Consider the following 18,480-nt stretch of genomic DNA (forward strand, 5'->3'; position numbering starts at 1 on the left):
AGATGCAGATAGGTCCCACAGCAAGTATTGTTAGAGATGTGACTAATTTACAATTTCTGAAGTGCCAACAACTTTACCCTAAACACTGTATTGGAAGGAACAAGTGGTTTCGTCAGCTTATTCTGTTTGGCGAATGCTTTTGCTAAACTCTTTTCCTGTATAAAATGCATCTCTGTTAGAAAAAAATTGCTTTTACAGCTGTACTAATGAACAGCCTCAACAGTGTTGAGTAAGTGCAAGCTAGTGTTTTTTGTCTTGCTCTGTCTCATACTCCCGGATATATCTGAAGCCTGTGTTCATGGCCAGCATTGGCAAAGCTCTCTTACTTTGTCCTTTACAGCCCAAGGTGGCTGTATCAGTTTTAGATGAGGCACTGAAATCTTCTTTACCTCTCAAGGTGTCTGCCTTGCCCCTCCAAGCTTTCTCTGCCTTGTCTGCTGAAGCTTTTGCATAACCCAAACACACTGGAGCCCTGCACTTTGTCACAGATATGCCTCAGCAAAGGAATAACAATTACTGTTTAAGACATCTGTACAAAAGAGGTAGAGTTAGAGTCACTATCCACCAGTTTAATCTCTCATGCTCTTGAGAAAGGGATGAGCTCGCTGATACTGGGTAACATCCTGTCACCTACCACTGATGCTCATGCTTGAACAGTGGGGAGTTGATGCCGTGCTGAATTAAGGCACTCCTGAATTGTTTTGCCTTAACCTTGGATGAGTTGAGAGAAGACCCTGTGTAATCACAGCTCATTGCTGCTGGAAGCAGTAGGAGCCATAGGCACCCAAGCTGGGTTTTCAGTGTTTGAGCTGCCTACAACCCAGGCAACAGCACAGCAAGGAACACCGTGAGGAATACCGACTTCATAGTTTGAGTGCAGTATAGGGACATCTAAGCTAGCTTTATATGAGTGAGCTCAAATACTAGAAAAGCTGACCCCTGGAAACATAAAAAATATATAATACATATACCTTTAGTTATGACAAGCTTACTTCATATCTAAATCCCACTGAGATTTAGTAACAAAGCTTCTTCCCACTTACGTGACTTGTAAAGTCTGAAACAGATGGTGCTCTCAGAAAACCTCTGTCCAGTTCAGGCATTTGTCCTCCAAGACACGGGGAGGTCCTACGTGAGGGTGTTTGAAGTCCTGTCTCCCGCTACCTGGAGAACGTCCCGCACAGTAGATGTTACACCATTTTGAAATAAGCTATTAAGCCCAGAGAGGGCATGTACAGCTATGTTCCTTTCCCACAAAGATCTCAAAGTTCCTTCCAAAGCAACATACCTAGGTGTGTGTTTGTGTTACAGCTGTCACAGCAGTGTCCCACGGGGCTGGTGTCAGGAGACCTAGACGCTAGTCCTGTGTTTACTCTCCAGAATTCAGTCTTTCATTATCCACTCAGTGGTCTTAACTGAGATGCTACAAAGCAGAAAAAAACTTCCCTGTAGTATATATTAGGAGAGGAGTGTTTATTAATAAATCCCAACATTGAGATGCATCCTTTTCTCCCTGGCAATTTTTTAAAAGGGCTAACCATGAGGTAATGGATGAATGAATCCAATAATCACTTGAGCATATAAATTAGAAGAGTAAACTGTTATAACAGGGCGAGTATAAGAATGAAAAGGTTTGGAAAAGTGTATTTTTATAAATCATTAAATAAAGAGTCTGGAGAAAAATTCACATTTTATAAGGCTATCCATGTTTATAATACAGAATAGCAAAATGATGTCACTGTCCAGTATATAATAGCAATTAACTGACTAATCTTAACAAATTTCTTCACAAAACCCTGTTTTGCAAGATTATGAGTCTTCCAGTTTCCATCAAGACAGGGCTATTGGAGATGTTCCAAGCCTTATGGGTTATTCAGCCTTATTTAGCTCTTGCTTTAAAAAAAAAAAATAAAAGGCAAGGAAAAAAAACATGAACAACCACAGTTCTGTCCTTCATCCTGGTCATACTCAGCTTCATGAAGATACGTGATGGCTTTTAAACACTTCCTATTTCCTATAATCTTGGACTGCTTCCCTAGGGGGAAAAAAGCCATTCTAGAGAAAGCCACGAGCCAAGCTTTACAGGCAATGCATAATTAAAAAGTGAACAGTGAGGATGAACTATAACGTTTTCCACAGCTTGCTGTTATCCTGGGGCCTTGCAAACTGGGTAGCACTGCAGGCTTCACTTTCTGCATGCCACGTGGAGCCCCTAACCTGGCACACTGGCAGCCGGCTCTGCTGAGCGTAATGTGCTGGGCAGAAGTTGAAGCTCTACACTGTAAATAGAGCTTTCAACTGAAAAGAAAAAAACAATAATAGAAAGGTGAGGTTTTACATCAGGATCCAGGTTTTAGCAACCGAGAGAATGGGTAAAAAGAAGAGATAACAAAAGAATGCGCTACTGTGTAGATCCAGTGTGTCTTGGAAATGTCGCCTTGTGCATCCTGTAATTTAATCTGATCTTATTTCTTGCAGGGCACAAAAAATGAATAACAAACTACACACAAGGTTTTCCTTTAAAAAGCTCAGTTCATTTTCTAACTCTTTTTTCCCTGAAGACTGGTTGCTCTAAGCAAGAATCCATATGTGTGCTCAGATGAAGGGCCTTGTGACTGAAAATCAGCCACCGATTATCTATATATAATTGGTGCTTCAGCCAGTAATTGAATGCCTGTGGAATAAGGATGCCCTGAGGAAACCCTGTGTCTCTCAGGCAGCTCTTTCTCTCTACGGATTAGAAACAAAACAGGCATTTTTATAGTTAATGCACATTTTTACTTAGCACCATAGTTACCTAAGTAAATAATGCATAGATTAAAATACTCATTTAAAGAAATTAAAAAATAATTAAAAACAAAATTATGAGTGAGAGGAATTCTCCACCAGGGTAATGGTGTGCTGTAAGGAGCGACTACTAGTCCTTTGCTACACAAACCTACACCCCTGCTCCACTCCTCCTCGGCTCTGCTGGTTTTCAGTTTGGCCCCAAAGGACACTAGTGCTCTCTGGCAGCAACACAAGACCTGGGCTGCCTCCCTGCCACGGGCCGAGTGCTCCAGAGTGCACCGGCCCCCTCAGCTAGCGTGTGCTTCATCTGCACCGCGGCAGCAGCCGGGGATCTGGCAGGGAAAAGAGTTCCGCTACCGAGCTGGAACGTTTTCGGAGGCAGGAATGCTGGAAGCAGCTCAGACTTTGGCATCAGTGCTGTACTCGCCTCATCTCATCTCCCCTCATCATATACCAGCCGTGGCCGTACAGCCATACAGCATGCCAGCGCTTCACCAGCGCCTGCTGGAGAATGGCCCCAAAACACCATTCCATAGTAATGGAAACGCATGAATGTCTTGCACAAGAGCAAGCGCAGGGAGTAACATCAGCAGCCCAGCGTCCATTTGATGCTTGCATGTTCAGGCAATGATTCTGTGGTTACCAACACCTAATTTTATAAGTGTAAAAGTAGTACCATTGATTACATAAGAATTACTCATGCACATATAATTAAAAGCTTGCTGGACCTAAAATTTAAGTGTGTGTTTTTATGTTTGTGTACACATTTTTATAACAGACAAAATTTGTGCCCTCATCTTGCTAAACAAACATTTGAAAGCCTTGCTTTCATAGATATTTAACTGGAAAACTTGGATTCTCATCAAGAACGCCTAGGCAGTTGGTTAAACCTCATCTTCATATGAGCAGGTGACTTTTTTCTTCAGCAGCTGCTTTTTTTCCTGTGTAAGCCAGCTGTGTGAATTCAGGTGAGGCTTCAGGGCAATATTTTAAAGTGGGATCTCTGATATGGGAGCCTTAATACAGTTGACCTTTGATTTCAGAAATTCTGGAATGTTACTGGCTAATCAATACCTGGCTTGGCTGCTCTGCTTAGGTTTTTTTTCTTCTGAAACCTATTTACCTCTCAAGGGTGAGAAGAAACTTCGTAAAGGTCTGGCATGGGCTTCTGAACAATTTAAAAGGCGCAAAATTTTACTAGCCAGGATGCTAGGCGAGGATATTACTCTGGTGGAATTTTCCTGTATATTGGAAGAGGAATGTGCTCAGACCCTTCTGCCGCAGACAACAACATAACTTCTTCCTATCAGTATATCATAAAGTATATCAATATACTTTCATCCATATATACTTTTATAAGTGAAAAATACAAACTGCAGGGTTCAAATCACTTATAAATTGCTCCCAGGTTTTGTCTGGTGAAATAGCATCATTACGGCAATGTGGAACAGGACGCGCAAAGTAGCTTTACGTCACGCAACTGCAAGCCGCGGACAGAGAGGCCTGCGGAAGGAGCAGCTCGAGCTCGGCGGGGACACAGCGGCAGCGGCAGCTGCGCTTCAGAGAAACGGCGTACGCTTTTTCGTGTGTTGTGGTCAGGGCCCTGCTCTACACCTCGCGATAGAGGGGGAGCGCAAGGACAGTGACTGCGTCGGCGAAGTTTCTGGCCGAAGGCCACTCTCCAGGCAACGTGCCATAGCTTGAAACCACCGTTACTGAGGCGTCGCATGGGGTGAACAGGCCAGTGCAAGGCGTTTGAAACTCAGCTTTGATGTATTTAAATGTTTTTAAATAACGCCTAGCATTTAATAGAGTTTTGCTAATATTAAGTTTCCTAAGTGCCTATTCCCCACTGTTTTAAGATTATTTTTCTAATTAAATGTAGATGCTTAAACCAGCAGGTTCAGTTGTTCAGAAATTATATCATCTATCTTAAATCCTGAATTATGTTCTAAATTTCTAACTGAGCACTAAAAACTATATTAGCTCTATGGCAGATATGATTATGATTTGTTGCTATACATCATAATGACCTGGAAACAATTGGGAACGGTAGGAATAGTACTCTGATCTTCACATGCAAAAAACCTTCTCTTCGAGTCCGTGTCAGTGTTGTCATTCGCTTCACTGACAACAGTATTCGGTCACAAATATCCAGGTATTTACTGCTTAAAATAATCTCCTTTAGTTCTTAGCCACGCAAGCCCAGGAGCTGCAGACTTGTTTCGGTGTGCGTGTTTGAAGCTGAACACTGTTTTGTTTTCATAAGCAGTAGCTATTTTCAGAACAAAATGGAAGATTTCAGAGATCGCTGCCTGATGCCAACACGTTTCAGCATCCAACATTAACCGACCCGCAGCTTAGCACAATACTGCCAGGAGCAGGAAGAGAACGGCGACAGATCCTCCCAGCTCGTGTACCTTGCTTTGGGACACCTACACACTCAGCACTTGCTTCTTAAGTTTAAATCAGTGGATATCAGGCCTCTTTTCAAAGTCTTTATTCCAACATGGACGTTTTGCCTTTTTATTTTACAAGAAAACAAAGATAAAAATAATAAAGCTGTGTAGTGGCTTCGCTTCATTAGAAAAGGGGAGTCCCAGAGACACTGCGGCCCTGGGCGGTGGGGCACAGACCTGGCGGGCTGCGACCAGGGCTCCCGCGCCCCCACCGCCTCAGCCTCTTCCCGCCTCCCGCCTCCCGCCTCCCGCCGCACCCACCGCGCTCCCCACCCCTCCCGGACGTCACTTCCCGGGGGCGGGCCACAGCGCCGCGGGGTGTCGGCGGCGGCCCTGTGATGGCGGCGGCGGGGCGCCGGCAGCCGCGGCGGCTGGGGGCGCCGGGGGGCCTGTGCCGCTCCTAACTCGGCGTCGGGCCCCTGCGCCATGGGGAGGAGACGCGGCGGGCGGCTGTCCTGAGGCGGTGACGGCGGTGACAGCGGAGGGCGCGGCACTGCCGAGGGGGCCCCGCCGCGGGCGCCGCGACCCCCGCCGCCGGGGATGTTGCGGTGGGTCCGGCAGCAGCTGGTAGGTGCCTCCCGCCACCGCGGGGCGGGGAGGGCGCGGCGCCGGGCAGCGACCGGGGGCTTCCCCTGCACCCCCAGCACCCCCGGACCCGGCGGCGCCTCGCCTCGGCCCGCCAGGGCGGCCCAGTCCCGCGGCCTCCGCTCGGGCCGCTGCGGCCGCGGGCTCCCCGGAGGAATCGGGGGTGCGGGTGGGGGGGGGCAGCGGGGCCGGGGAGCTCTCCCCTCTGCCGGGAGCGGGAGGCGGAGAGGCTGGCGAGACCCGCAGGCTTCGCTTGGATCCTTATTGGCGTTATTTTTAAATTTATTTTTAAGTTGTATCGGAGGGCTTGGGGTGTTCCGGGTTTTTGGCGGTTGGGATTTTTTTTTTTTTCCTTTTCTTTTCTTGAAACCACATTGACACGGGGAAAAGCGTGTTCCCTTCCCTGGAGCCCCCTTTGGGAAGGGCTCCCCAGACTTCCGACGGAGGAATGACGGTGCCTGCTTCCGCGGACCGACACTCGGGGATTTTGCTGGCCTCTCTTCCTCCTCCGCGTTGCGAAATCTTCCGAGGCTTCTCACCTGGCGTGCCTCTGTCTCGGTTATTGCCCCGGGCCGCTGCCTGCGTGGTAACGCTTTCAAAGTGGCGAGAAGTCGAAGGGCACCCGTGAAGTGCCGTTCGCCGGGGAGCCCTGGGCGGGCCGCGGTGGCGGGCCTTCCCTCCGGACGGGCGAGGCGCCCGGGGCGCTGCAGCAGGGAAGCGCCGTCAGTCGGGCGCCGCCGAATCCCGTGTTGGCCCTTGCATTTTATCAAAGGGAAAAATTCCTTCTAAATTATGTGTTTACAAACTTTTTACGTTCATTGGAGTTACCGTGCGTCGTAGATGTTGCCCAGGTTAGTACGAGAACTTAATTTTAGTTAGGTTTTTATATTTTAATGGTTAAAGCCTCTCTCTTGCTAATGATTTGTTTAATTTGTTAAATCACTTTTTACAAAAAAAGAATTTTTCTTCTTCCTTTTTTCCCCTTATCTCCTTTCCCATCACCTGTAGATTCTGCCGGATCTGTGTCCGAAGCACAGAGCTTGTGGTGGTGGTCTCAATGCCAGCTTGACAGCGCTCACTCGCTTGGTGTAACACCAAGAGATATTGACCTGGAAGGGAATTGCTCTGACTGAGCTTTGACTGCACTCTTCTATTCAGTTACGGTCATACACATGTTTTTTTTAGAATAAAGCCTGTTTGGCGTAACATAGCTATCATTTTTTTCCCCTTGAAGGTGGCTTGAGGTTTGTGTCTGTGGTTTTTAAAGCAGCATTATGTTGTCTTCTGTAGAGTCTAGATTAGGACTGCCTCAGTGCTAGGAATTCATGTATCAAACATGGTTGCTTTTCTCCGTGTGAGTGCATTGATCAGCTTTCCTGAAATATGTTTGCCCTTAACAGAAAGTAAAAGCTTAGGATAACAAGGTGAGCAATAAACCTAGCACTAGGAGGGTTTTGTTCATCTAAAGGAGATTGTTTGATGGGAAAAATAACTCTTCAAAACTTGCACTAGTTTTGACAGGGAAGGATTAGTATAGTAGAACAGGATAAAAAGTCAAGATGCTTGAACAGATGTTTAAATATGGTACTAAGGAAAAATTATTATTGCAATGATACATGTTTTGTGTTTTCTCTTCTATAAATGTCATTTTTTGACATTAATGGCTTGCTTGTTTCACAGCTTGTAAGATGAAAAGTGGCCTAAGATGGGTATCACACTGCATGTTTCTTCCAAGGAACACTCAGACAACTCATCCCTCTGTGTAACTGTTGGTTTAACGTAGATCCCACCATACTTTTGCTGCTTCATATGTCCATCATGTTTAATTTCCGAAGGAATGTGGAAGGGCTTAGAACCTGCGGAATGATGCTGAGAAAATAATCAGAGCGAGTGGGGTGGCAGAAATAGTTGAATCAAAGCGTGGCAAAATCTGTCTGATTTACTTCTGATAGAGGAGAAGTGTGGTTTTGGATGCCTTTAGAGAGTGTGTATTTGTAGCTGTGCTTGATGTGGCAACAGGTTTTGGAAAAAGTGTTCCCTTCCATGCAGCAGGATTGGAACCAGGCAAATAATATATGGGGCTTATGTACGTGGGATGTTGTAGTAGTACAAAAGAAAAACGTTGGTGTGCAGAAATTGGAAAGTAGCAAGGGACTGGGGAAAGGGGGAGGGACTGGTACTTTGCTGAAGGTGCTTTTAGGTAGTTAAGTACTCTCTGTACAAAACCAACGAATGTTTTACAACTTCTTGTTTGTTTAAGAGGACAGTATTTCATATACTAATTAAGGAGGTTGTCCTAAGTGTGTATGGTCTTGAGAACTTGTGTTCTCAGGATTTGTAAAAAGGGCAGGGAAAATGAAGCAGGTGGTCTTAGAATTAAGTGATGAGCGAACTTGGTACGGAATTCAAATTATTTAAGCGGTGACTTTGCTGTGCTTTAGTCTGTGAAGATCATTGCATGCCTGTATAGCTACATAAAGGGACGACTAGTCCTCTAGGAACAGGACACATACTGAGAATGTAAGGCTTTTTGCATCTTTATTATGGTCCTACAAGTTCAAAACAATTTTCTGAGGTGTTACTTTTCCTTTTCAGTGGTTTGTTGTGTAACAGAAATTGGTGACAGTACTACAGTTGCTCGGTCTTCAGTGCCTATGTGGCATTCTTACAAATTGTTGGTTTGATTTGGTATCTTGGTCTTCAGTCTGCTTTGCTTGCTCAGAAAAAATTAACACCACCCTACACAGACAGCTTATAGTTTTTGTTCATCTGATGCTGTCCCCTGCTAAATAAAATATGTAGTAAGTCATTAACAGCATGCAACTTTCTAGTTAATATTATTATATTATAATATCATTACCTAGTTAATAGTTGGAAGTACTTAAGTTTTAGTAGTAAGAATATGTAGCGGCAAATGGAGTACAACTCATTGCCCTGATGTATTTCAAAGACAAGCTTTGAGCAGGAAAGATGCCTGAGTTCCAGCTCTGTTACCTTGAGATCACAGAAAGCCAGCAGGCATGCGGATTTGCTGAGGGCTGTGTTAACACCACAGGCACAGCCAACTCTGCTTGGAAAAAGCAGTCAGGTAAAGAACAGTTGATAGGAAGCATCATTAATATTTGGGAATAGTACGCTACATTTCATTTACATTTCTAGATATGATGGGTTAGACTACATAGCTGATCTGTGTACAGCAGAGCACTATTTTGGCTCTCCTGGTCACGTGTGTGCAGTGCCAATACAAAGCAAGAGTACGAAGTGGCGTTTTGCAGTGCTCAGTGACTTCTACCGCCTCAGTTTCGTAGATTTATGACAGTGTTGGACCGTGCTAATATCCTGAGGGTGCACATGGGGTGTAGGAGCTGTTGCAGTGGTATTTCCAGAAAGTAATGACAACTTCAGGTGTCTGGCAAGGAGGTCTCCAAAACTTGTCATAGAGTACCCTTGTATATATGATCTTTGGTGCGTAATTTTGAACTCTTAGTCCTGTCAAGTGAAGAAGGGTCTCTGGGTTTCTCTTCTAGTTGCTGTTACGTGGAATTTGAACCTTTTTATCTGTTATCTAACAGTGCAATGATGTGCAAAAGATACTGCATGGAGAAGACCTAAGAGCTACCTGTCTGGTCCCTCTTTTACATACGACAGTTCAAGGGAAGCAGAATTACGCTGTACTTGGCAGAGTATCTTCTTCCTACAATTTAAGAACCTGAATGCTGTTGTGCACTGACAACTTTTACGCTATTGATATTTAACTGGAAGTCAAAGACAAAGTATATAGGTCAGTTCCTTTGGATCGATGTCTTAGTCTCGTAACTAGGTTCTCCAGTTATTTCATGCTTCTAGGAAGGTTCAGATTGGGAGGGACACCAGAAGGGAGATGACAATCAGAAGACCAAACACCCCGAGGGTGTGCATGGCTATAGTGGGGTCCACGTGCACCCCTCCAGGGAAACCTGTGTGCTCAGTTACCTCTCTGAAATGCCTGTACACCAATGCACCCAGCGTGGGGAATAAACAGGAGCAACTAGAGATCTGCGTGCGGTCGCAGGGCCACGATCTGATTGCAGTTACAGGGACATGGTGGGACAGCTCGTGTGACTGGAATGCCGTCATGGATGGCTACAGGCTTTTTCGGAAAGACAGGCCAACAAGGCGAGGTGGGGGAGTTGCTCTTTATGTGAAGGAGCCACTGGAATGCACTGAGCTCGGCCGAGGGGTAGAGGAAGAACGAGTCAAGAGCTCATGAGTAAAACTCAAGGGGCAGGCAAATATGGGTGATACTGTTGTGGGCATTTGCTGCAGGCCACCTGCTCAGGAAGAGGAGGTCAATGAGGCCTTCTACAGACAGCTGGAAGTAGCCTCACAGTCGCCGGCTCTGGTTCTCGTGGGGGACTTCAACCACCCTGATATGTGCTGGAAAAGCAACACGCAAGGCCTGTGCAATCCAGGAGGTTCCTGCAGAGCATCGAGGATTACTTTTTGGTGAGATGTGCTGTTGGACCTTATACTAACAAAGAAGGTCTGACTGAGGATGTAGGAGTTGGGGGCAGCTTTGGCTGCGGTGACCATGAGATGTGGGGTTCAGGATCCTGTATGGTAGAAGCAGGGCAACAAGTAGGATTACAACCCTGGACTTCAGGAGAGCTGGGTAGCCAATGTCATTCCAGCCTTCAAAAAGGGCAAGAAGGAGGACCTGGGGAACTATAGGCCAGTCAGCCTCACCTCCAGCCCCAGAAAGGTGATGGAACAGCTCATCCTGGAGGTCATCTCCAGGCATGTAGAGGAAAAGAAGGTTATCAGAAGTAGTCAGCATGGAATCACCAAGGGGAGACCATGTCTGACCACCCTGAAAGCCTTCTATGACGGCATAACACACTGGGTAGATGAAGAGAGATCAGTGGATGTTGTTTACCTTGACATCAGCAAGGCTTCTGACACTGTCTCCCATAACATCCTCGCAGGTAAGCTTAGGAAGTGTGGGTTAGATGGGAGGACAGTGAGGTGGATTGAGAACGGGCTGCACGGCAGAGCTCAGAAGGTTGTGACCAACGGCACAGAGCCTGGTTGGAGGCCTGTACCTAGCGGTGTTCCCCAGGGGTCTGGGCTGGGTCCAGTCCTGTTCAGCATATTCATCAATGCCCTGGACGAAGGGACAGAGCGTCCCCTCAGCAAGTTCGCTGATGGTCCCAAGCTGGGAGGAGTGGCTGATGCACCAGAAGGCTGTGCTGCCATCCAGCGAGTCCTGGACAGGCTGGAGAGCTGGGCCCAGGGGAGCCTCATGGAATTCAACAAGAGCAAGTGCCAGGTCCTGCCCCTGGGGAGGAACAACCCCCCGCACCAGCACAGGCTGGGGGGGACCTGCTGGAGAGCGGCTCTGCTGAGAGGCCCTGGGGGTGCTGGGGGGCAGCAAGGTGACCCTGAGCCAGCACCGGGCCCCTGGGGCCAAGGAGGTCAGCGGTGTCCTGGGGGGCATGGAAAGGAGTGTGACCAGCAGGGCGAGGGAGGTTCTCCTCCCCCTCTGCTCCACCCCAGTGAGGCCATGTCTGGAGTTCTGCATCCAGTTCTGGGCTGCCCAGTTCAAGACAGACAGGGAACTACTGGAGAGAGTTCAGCAGTGACCTGTGAAGATGATGAGGGGACTGGAGCATCTCTCTTATGAGGAAAGGCTGCGTTTGTTTAGGCTGGAGAAGAGAAGACCGAGGTGGGATCTCATCAATGCTTGTAAGGATGGGGCCGGACTCTTTCCAGTGGTGCCCAACGCCAGGCCAAGGGGCCACGGCACAAGCTGGAACACGGGAAGTTCCCCCTGAACATGAGGACAAACCCCTTCCCTGTGCGGGTGCCAGAGCAGGGGCACAGGCTGCCCAGAGAGGCTGTGGGGTCCCTTCCCTGGAGACATTCACCCCCCGCCTGGACGCGGCCCTGTGCCCCTGCTCTGGGGGTGCCTGCTCAAGCAGGGGGGGTTGGATGGGATGAGCTCCAGGTCCCTTCCAACCCCCACCACTCGGATTCTGTGATCAGGAGTTCATCTAGTCTAAAAGTTCTACGTAGCCTGCATTGAGACCTGGTCACAGGGAATGTCTTAGACTGTTTTGTGTTGGTTGTCTCTGTCACACCCCACAGCCCTCCACAGGACAATACCTGTAGGAGTGTTTTTGTTCATTTTTTGGTATGTGTTCTAATTAAAAGTTTCTTCTAATAATAGGGGAAATGTCCTTGAATAGATTAGCACTAGAGGACTGTATGTCTGGGGAGCTCTTCCCTTCCAGGTGTTGGTATCTGTTAAGATGTTCTGAGGGGGGCAGATGACATTCTGTGATAACTTGCAGTTATTGGCATTCTGAACAAGGTGGACAGCATTTGATCTCATTGTTTGCACTGACATCTGTCATTCTGTGACGTGTGTATTATTTTCACTTAATCATTTTATAGAATTGAACAAATGCAGTTACTTTTTTTTTATTCCCCAGAGTTCCGTGAATTTTTTTTCCAATACTGAAAGTACTTTGGACTAATCCAATGGCTGAGAATCCCAGCTTCTGAAATCACATTGCTTTGCTGTAGCATAATTTTCCCCCCTCTCTTCTTACTTGTCAGTGAAGGCTGTTCCCCTTTTTGGCTAAAATTAAGTGGGTGTTTGTTATTGTGTACTAGAAAAATAAATGTGTACTTGCTCAGAACAGTTCCTCTGGTTCAGACTGCCCAGCTAATACCTTCTGTATTGCCACTGAAGGATCAGTGAGATGCAGGTTAGAACAGCCCAAAGGTTGCACTGCTTTGGTTAGTTTGTGTACTGGGGGGTTAATGATCCCCTTCATGTAACTACACACAGGAGAAAACGTGGCCCTATTTTTTTGCTAGAGATATTCTGTGATCTGCTGGACTAGTCCTCCCACTGTGTTTGGGTCTTTTAACCTTATTTTCTTTTTGTATTCTGTGACTGCTGAAGGCTAATACATTTGCAGCACAGTGTGTTCCAAAGCGTGCAGAGCCTGGCCCGGCTTCAGCCAGCTGTCTGTTCCAAATGGGGACATCCGTTGTGTCCTGTGTGCAACTTTTTAATTTTACTCGTAAGAATTAAACTCTAAATTTAAAATTTAAATTTAAATAATTTAAATTTAAAATTTAAATTTAAAAAATTAAATTTAAAAATACCAAAACCTAATTGAACCTTGGCACCGTTTCTTTCAAAGACCATTTTAAAAATGGGAAAATCAGGGTTGTCTGATGTTCTGCCTTTCGGTGTGACTTGGATGTTTGACCTGTATCTTGTCCCATCGTTCCTCTGCTGCCCCAGCCATGAGCCGTTTAAGCAGTAAGTTTTTATTGTGCCAAACTTCCACTTGTCATGCAACAATATGACCATTTCACTGACTGTATGATATTCCTGCAATAACAGGGTCCTGCTCCCTTAATAGCTACTGTCTGTTTGGTTTATGTGACTGAGGGAGAAAAGTATTGTTTTGTTGACAAAGAGCAAAAGCGCTTTCTGTTCTGGTCAGTAGGTGGTATCTGGTGGGATGGGGGATGGTCAGGGTGGATGCTGTTTTCTTTAGTGCTAAGAGATTGCCTCTGAACTCTCCTCAGAAGATAAAATCCATGATTTAAGGCAAGTAAATATGTGCTGAATTTAATAACATTCAACATGGGTTTTGGATATCATTGATACTTGCTTCTCTAGTTTTGGATGGGTTGGCTGAATGCATTAAAACTTCTGTTGGCTTTCTTGGTGGAGAGATAGGAACTATAAGAAAAAGGAAAAAATATAAAACATGTTTTATATAAAAATATATATAAAGAAAAATATACTAATGTGTTTAAATTAAAAGCATTGTGACTTGTGCCTTTCACTAGTGATCTGCCATCTGTTTTTCTTTCTAGTGTTGTGGTGTCCTCAGTAGTTACGACTGGTTTTGTAACTTTTTCATTGGGAAAAAGGTATCTGCAGTATACCTCTAAAAAACCTTTGATTTCTAGCACAAAATCTGTATCTAAGCCAGCAGATAAGAACTGCAGCAAAATAGATATGACAAAGTGCCTCTGAAAACGCAAGGTCATATCTTCCAGCTAAATGCAGGTGACAGAATTGTAGATAGACTTTTTGTTTTTATACAAACCTCTTAACTGCTGTTGCAGGAACCCACTTAGCAATAGTACAGACCATGGCAGAAAAGAAAGTTGGACTGACAGCTACACTGTGATTTAAAAAACAAAACCCTGCAATTCCTTGGCCTCCCACATATTGGGACTTAAGAGGATTTTTTTGCTTGTTTACTTTGTGTAAAAATAAGCATGGGAAAGGAGAACTTTCCTGTAAATGGGAAGGAGAGAGAATTATGTAGAAAAAAGGCAGGCTGTTTGCTTTCATCTTGAAATATTATACCAGGGAAAGAAGTTTTATACCACGAAGTATATTTTGTTATATATTGTTATATTTTGTTAGTCTCTTACTATCCCCTTTGCATGTTTTTGTGCTGGTTTTATGGATGGCTCTGCTAATTTTTGCAGGTATTTACACGTCTGTTTGGAAAAAGAACTGCAACAAAATGGAAAAGAAGCTTAAGATTGAGCAGGCTTTAGGGATAAACTAGTTGGTAGACATGTCTGAAAGCAGGACATTAAACTTAAACCATAAATCAAGTTTGAAATGGAATCAAAACTTAAAGTGGTATTTGATGAATGGAGTGGACTCAAAATTGTACTGTTAAGTTTTACAGAGCAGGCTTTGTCAAAGCATGTTAAGAGCTAGGCACTTCTAGCTATGAACTAAATTATCTTCCCATTAAATTTGTTGAGCAACAACTGTCAGAGCAACTGTAAGTGTTATTTAGGCACACATTCTGAAAAAGCCTTAAGATTTATTATGTAGGGGCAGTTTTGGGGGAAGAATTTTTTGAAAAGTTTGTGGGTTTGTGTTTTTTTTTTTTTTCAAAATGAAGGGGTATGTGAATTAGACTTGCAGTGCAGGATCTGGGTGACCTAAGTAGCTAATGACTACTAGAACCTGTCTAAATATTAAAAGTGGTGGTTTTCAATAGTCATATGGGATAGTGGGTTTTCAATAGTCATATGGGATAATGGCCCATAATGATGGGATAATGGCCCAGAACAGGAACCCTTCACACTTGTGTAAAATAGTTTTATAAATGACTCCTCAGAGCAGTAGGCAAACAGCATTTCATTTTAAGATGATAGTGCACGTAGGAATGTATGATTCTTCTGTTTGTCCTGTTATGAACTTGACAAATTTAGTTTTGTATATGGTGAAATTGCTAGCTACAAAATGGGAACTGCATTCTAATTTTAAGCGACAAGAGAGTCCATAACCTGTCAGACTGGAATGCTGTATTTAATATTGATAATCAAAGAAAAGTGTTTCTGCTATAAAATGACTTAAATGAATCCAGAAACTGTACAGAAAGGATACAATTAGAATTTTAAATTTTTAGATACTATGGTTATTCAAGGTATATGAAGGATTTGTGTGTTGAATGTTTCATTTACTCTGCTGCTTCTGTATTTCTTAGTGTGACTTTGTTCAACTGCTCTGTGTGATTGATTATTGCCAAATTGTAGCACTTTACATCTTCAAAGTACTTTTTATATATTGAGCAGCATTCTTAAAAGTGGCTATTGATTTTTGAGATCTCAATTCTTATTTTATAAAATGCAGTTCCCTATAGTTGCCTCCTGATGGGTGTCTAATGTCACCTTTTAGCTTTGAAAATCTTGCCTACTCTTGAGTTTGTCCGAGAAGTAGATGATACTGCAGATAAGGAGGACTAATTGCTGGAGCCCACAGAGGAAGACTGTTAGTTTTGAAATTAAATCTGTGTAGCTGGAACTTCAAAGACATCTTCATTGCCACTTCTTTAGAGCAATGGGCTGCTTTGGGAATCGTGGCAAAAGACCAAACGTTTTGGACCGTAGCTGCTGTCAAGCCTCAATTTCTTTTAGCCCTGTTGGACCTTTATTTGTTGTAATGCATTTTTTTTTTTAAGGAAAAATATTAAAGAGCGCTGAATGGCCTTGCAAAGCATTTTGGAAGCCACTAGCCATGTCTTAGAGATTTAGGCTTGCTTCTTAGAATATGAACGTTAACTCAGTTGCTTTCTTTATTAGAGTTGAAGGCACATTTATTGTAGCCTCTGTTTTCTGTCATCTCTGGTACAGATTGCTTTGCCATGTGTATGTTTGATTCTTGCCAGAAGACTCTGCAGTCATTTTCCTCTCCTTTCGTGATTTCCTAATTAATTTTTTATTACTAGCACATTTTCCCCTCTGCAACAGTATAGACAGCCAGTTTTCTTTAAATCTTGCCATTGTGTCAAGTAGCGCAGACTGTGTAGTTTGAGGACATGGATAAAGTTGGATCTGTCCCGACACCCTACAAATACACAGGTTTTTGGTGAGCTGTTAGTGACAGGTAAAACTCATTAAGTTCATTTTGTTTGAACTGGCATTATTAATCCTGTAACTTTTTTCTTGGTCCAGAGTTTCACTGCCAAAATTATATGGATGTGTACAGACTTTTATTACTATCAACAAAATCACTGCTAAAGAAATAGAGCAAAAGTATCACTGAATCTGTTCACTATTGATAGTTTTCATAATCTGTGTGTCTAAGTGTGAAAGGGAGCACCCTAAAATAAAGCAACGAATGAGGAATGTATTATAGGCATTTAGATAAGAAATCTAATAATCCTGTTTAAAAAAAAATAAATATGTAAGGCTTGGAATTCTCTTGAAGACAGTCACAAAAAAGTAGCTGTTACCAAGTGTTAGGTGTTTTTTATCAAATGATGTCCAAAGTGGATTATGCTTTGTAAATACTGTGATTTCCTTAATTGATGCAAAGTTGAGGCGTTTTAAAATTAAGCAGTGTGCCTAAATCTCTGTTAAAATCCTTCACTGCTAATGGAAACCAGACGTGCCATAACAGTCTCTGAGAGCGCTATGTTAGCAAGCCCAACTTGCCTGCTCAGCTTGCTTTTCCTTTCTGATTTTATTGATGTTACGAGATCAGCATGTTTGGCATCAGTCACCTGAATAGAGGAGCTGGCACAGGGAAGTATGTTACCAGAGAATGAGGCCAGTTTAGCTTGATCGTTATTTTTGCAGATAAACAAGGAGAAGATAGATGGCTTTTTAAATTTTAAGTAGGGATTTTTCCAAGTTATTTCTATGGGCATTTTGACAAAATAAGGTAAAGTAATAACAGCTTGAGCTGTGTGTAGCTAGGACTTTGTTCCAAGCACCAGTATGACTTTTCTAAATACAGTACTAGGCATTTTATAACTTTGAAAGGAAGGATCATTGCTTCATGGTTTCTCAGGCCTTGCTTCCCAGAGTGTTTGCTTTCACAATATAATGTAGTCAGGTTATTGGTCTTTTAGGAGGCTACAGCGTGGTTTGTTATCATATATTTTAAACAACTGTAGATATAGTAAGCAGGAAGAGGAAGTTGCATAAATAGTGCATGACTTTTAATACTGTTTTATTTCTTTACTGCAGCGATATTTAAAAGAGGAGGAACAACTTGCATGGCACTATGTAAACCTCAGGGTGCTTCAGCTGATTCAGTACTTTAGTTGTTAGAGCAGTGTTTAAAATTGCTGTGCGAGGCTGTTTTTTCCTTCACGCTAACATTTGATGTGACAAATTCAGTTTGACTACTGCCCAGTTATATGACTGAAAGAATTACTGGCTGACTGTTTTGAGTACAAATTTTCAGACTTCTGAAAATGTGCGTGGCGTATGAATAGATCATCTTATCTGACAAAGGGAAAAGTGTTCTATGTATATTCAGAAAAAAATACAAAGCAAGAAAATTTATTTCCTCAAAACAACTTTAATCAAAATAGATATTGGCAGCAGCGTAATAGAAGGCTTTTGGGCTGCCAGGAAATGTGTTCTGTTTCTGCAGCCACCGCCAGCCAGTCACCTCCCTAGGAAAAAGGCTTCCCGATACTGAGTTTTCTTCTGTTCATTAGTTTTACTAATTAGTACGTGGTGTCCAAAGGGCTCTTGAGGAACTATTACTTTCCTTAGCAGTGTTCAGTGTGGTTTTTGAAAGGAGGAAGAGGCTGTAATTGAGACTTCCTTCTTTCAAGCCCCTTTCGCTAAAAACTGTTCACAAAGCAGAAGTTCTTTTAGCAAACATAATTTTGCCTTTTTTCCCCTGTAAAAGCTGTGAATGGTGAACAAGAAACACTGGGAGATCGTGTTAAAGTACACTAGCTTTGCACAAGTGATAAGCAAAAATTGCTTGTTGGGTGATTTGTGGTTATTGGTGCAGGTATCACAAAGCTTGAAACAGGAGCTGGTTTGTTGTGAGCTGGTCTCATGTCACAAATCCTAGCTGAAAGATCTGCAGATTTCTCCTATCTGCTCTGCTGTAGCGTGTGTGGGGAGGGCATACGTGTGTGCTGCCGTAAGCTAAGCTTTTTGATGGTGATATTTAAGAAATAAGAGTCTGCAGTAAATAGTGCATATTGTATCAACAAGATGATGCAGGTGTTGAGAGGGTAGGCTGGCTCTTTGCATGGTTCTTATAGTGCTGCTGCTGCTTCGCTTACTCCGCCTGTTTCTCCAGTTGCCTGGTTCATTGTGCATGCTAATAATGCTCCCTTTTGTTATATCA

General features: G+C 43.9%; 1 protein-coding gene across 4 annotated transcripts in view; it reads left to right on the forward strand.

Annotated features, from left to right (window-relative positions):
• Positions 1-5,556: 5,556 nt before the first annotated feature.
• Positions 5,557-18,480, forward strand: part of ATP11B (ATPase phospholipid transporting 11B (putative)) — a 68,159-nt gene continuing 55,235 nt past the window's right edge. For all 4 annotated transcript variants that reach the window (XM_064458069.1, XM_064458068.1, XM_064458067.1 and 1 more), the window contains exon 1: positions 5,557-5,816. In XM_064458069.1, coding sequence (XP_064314139.1) covers positions 5,790-5,816 — 27 coding nt within the window. In that variant the 5' untranslated portion in view covers positions 5,557-5,789. The remainder of the gene's footprint in view (positions 5,817-18,480) is intronic.

This window comes from Phalacrocorax carbo, chromosome 7 (assembly GCF_963921805.1).
Source record: "Phalacrocorax carbo chromosome 7, bPhaCar2.1, whole genome shotgun sequence".
NCBI classification, from domain to species: Eukaryota; Metazoa; Chordata; class Aves; order Suliformes; family Phalacrocoracidae; genus Phalacrocorax; species Phalacrocorax carbo.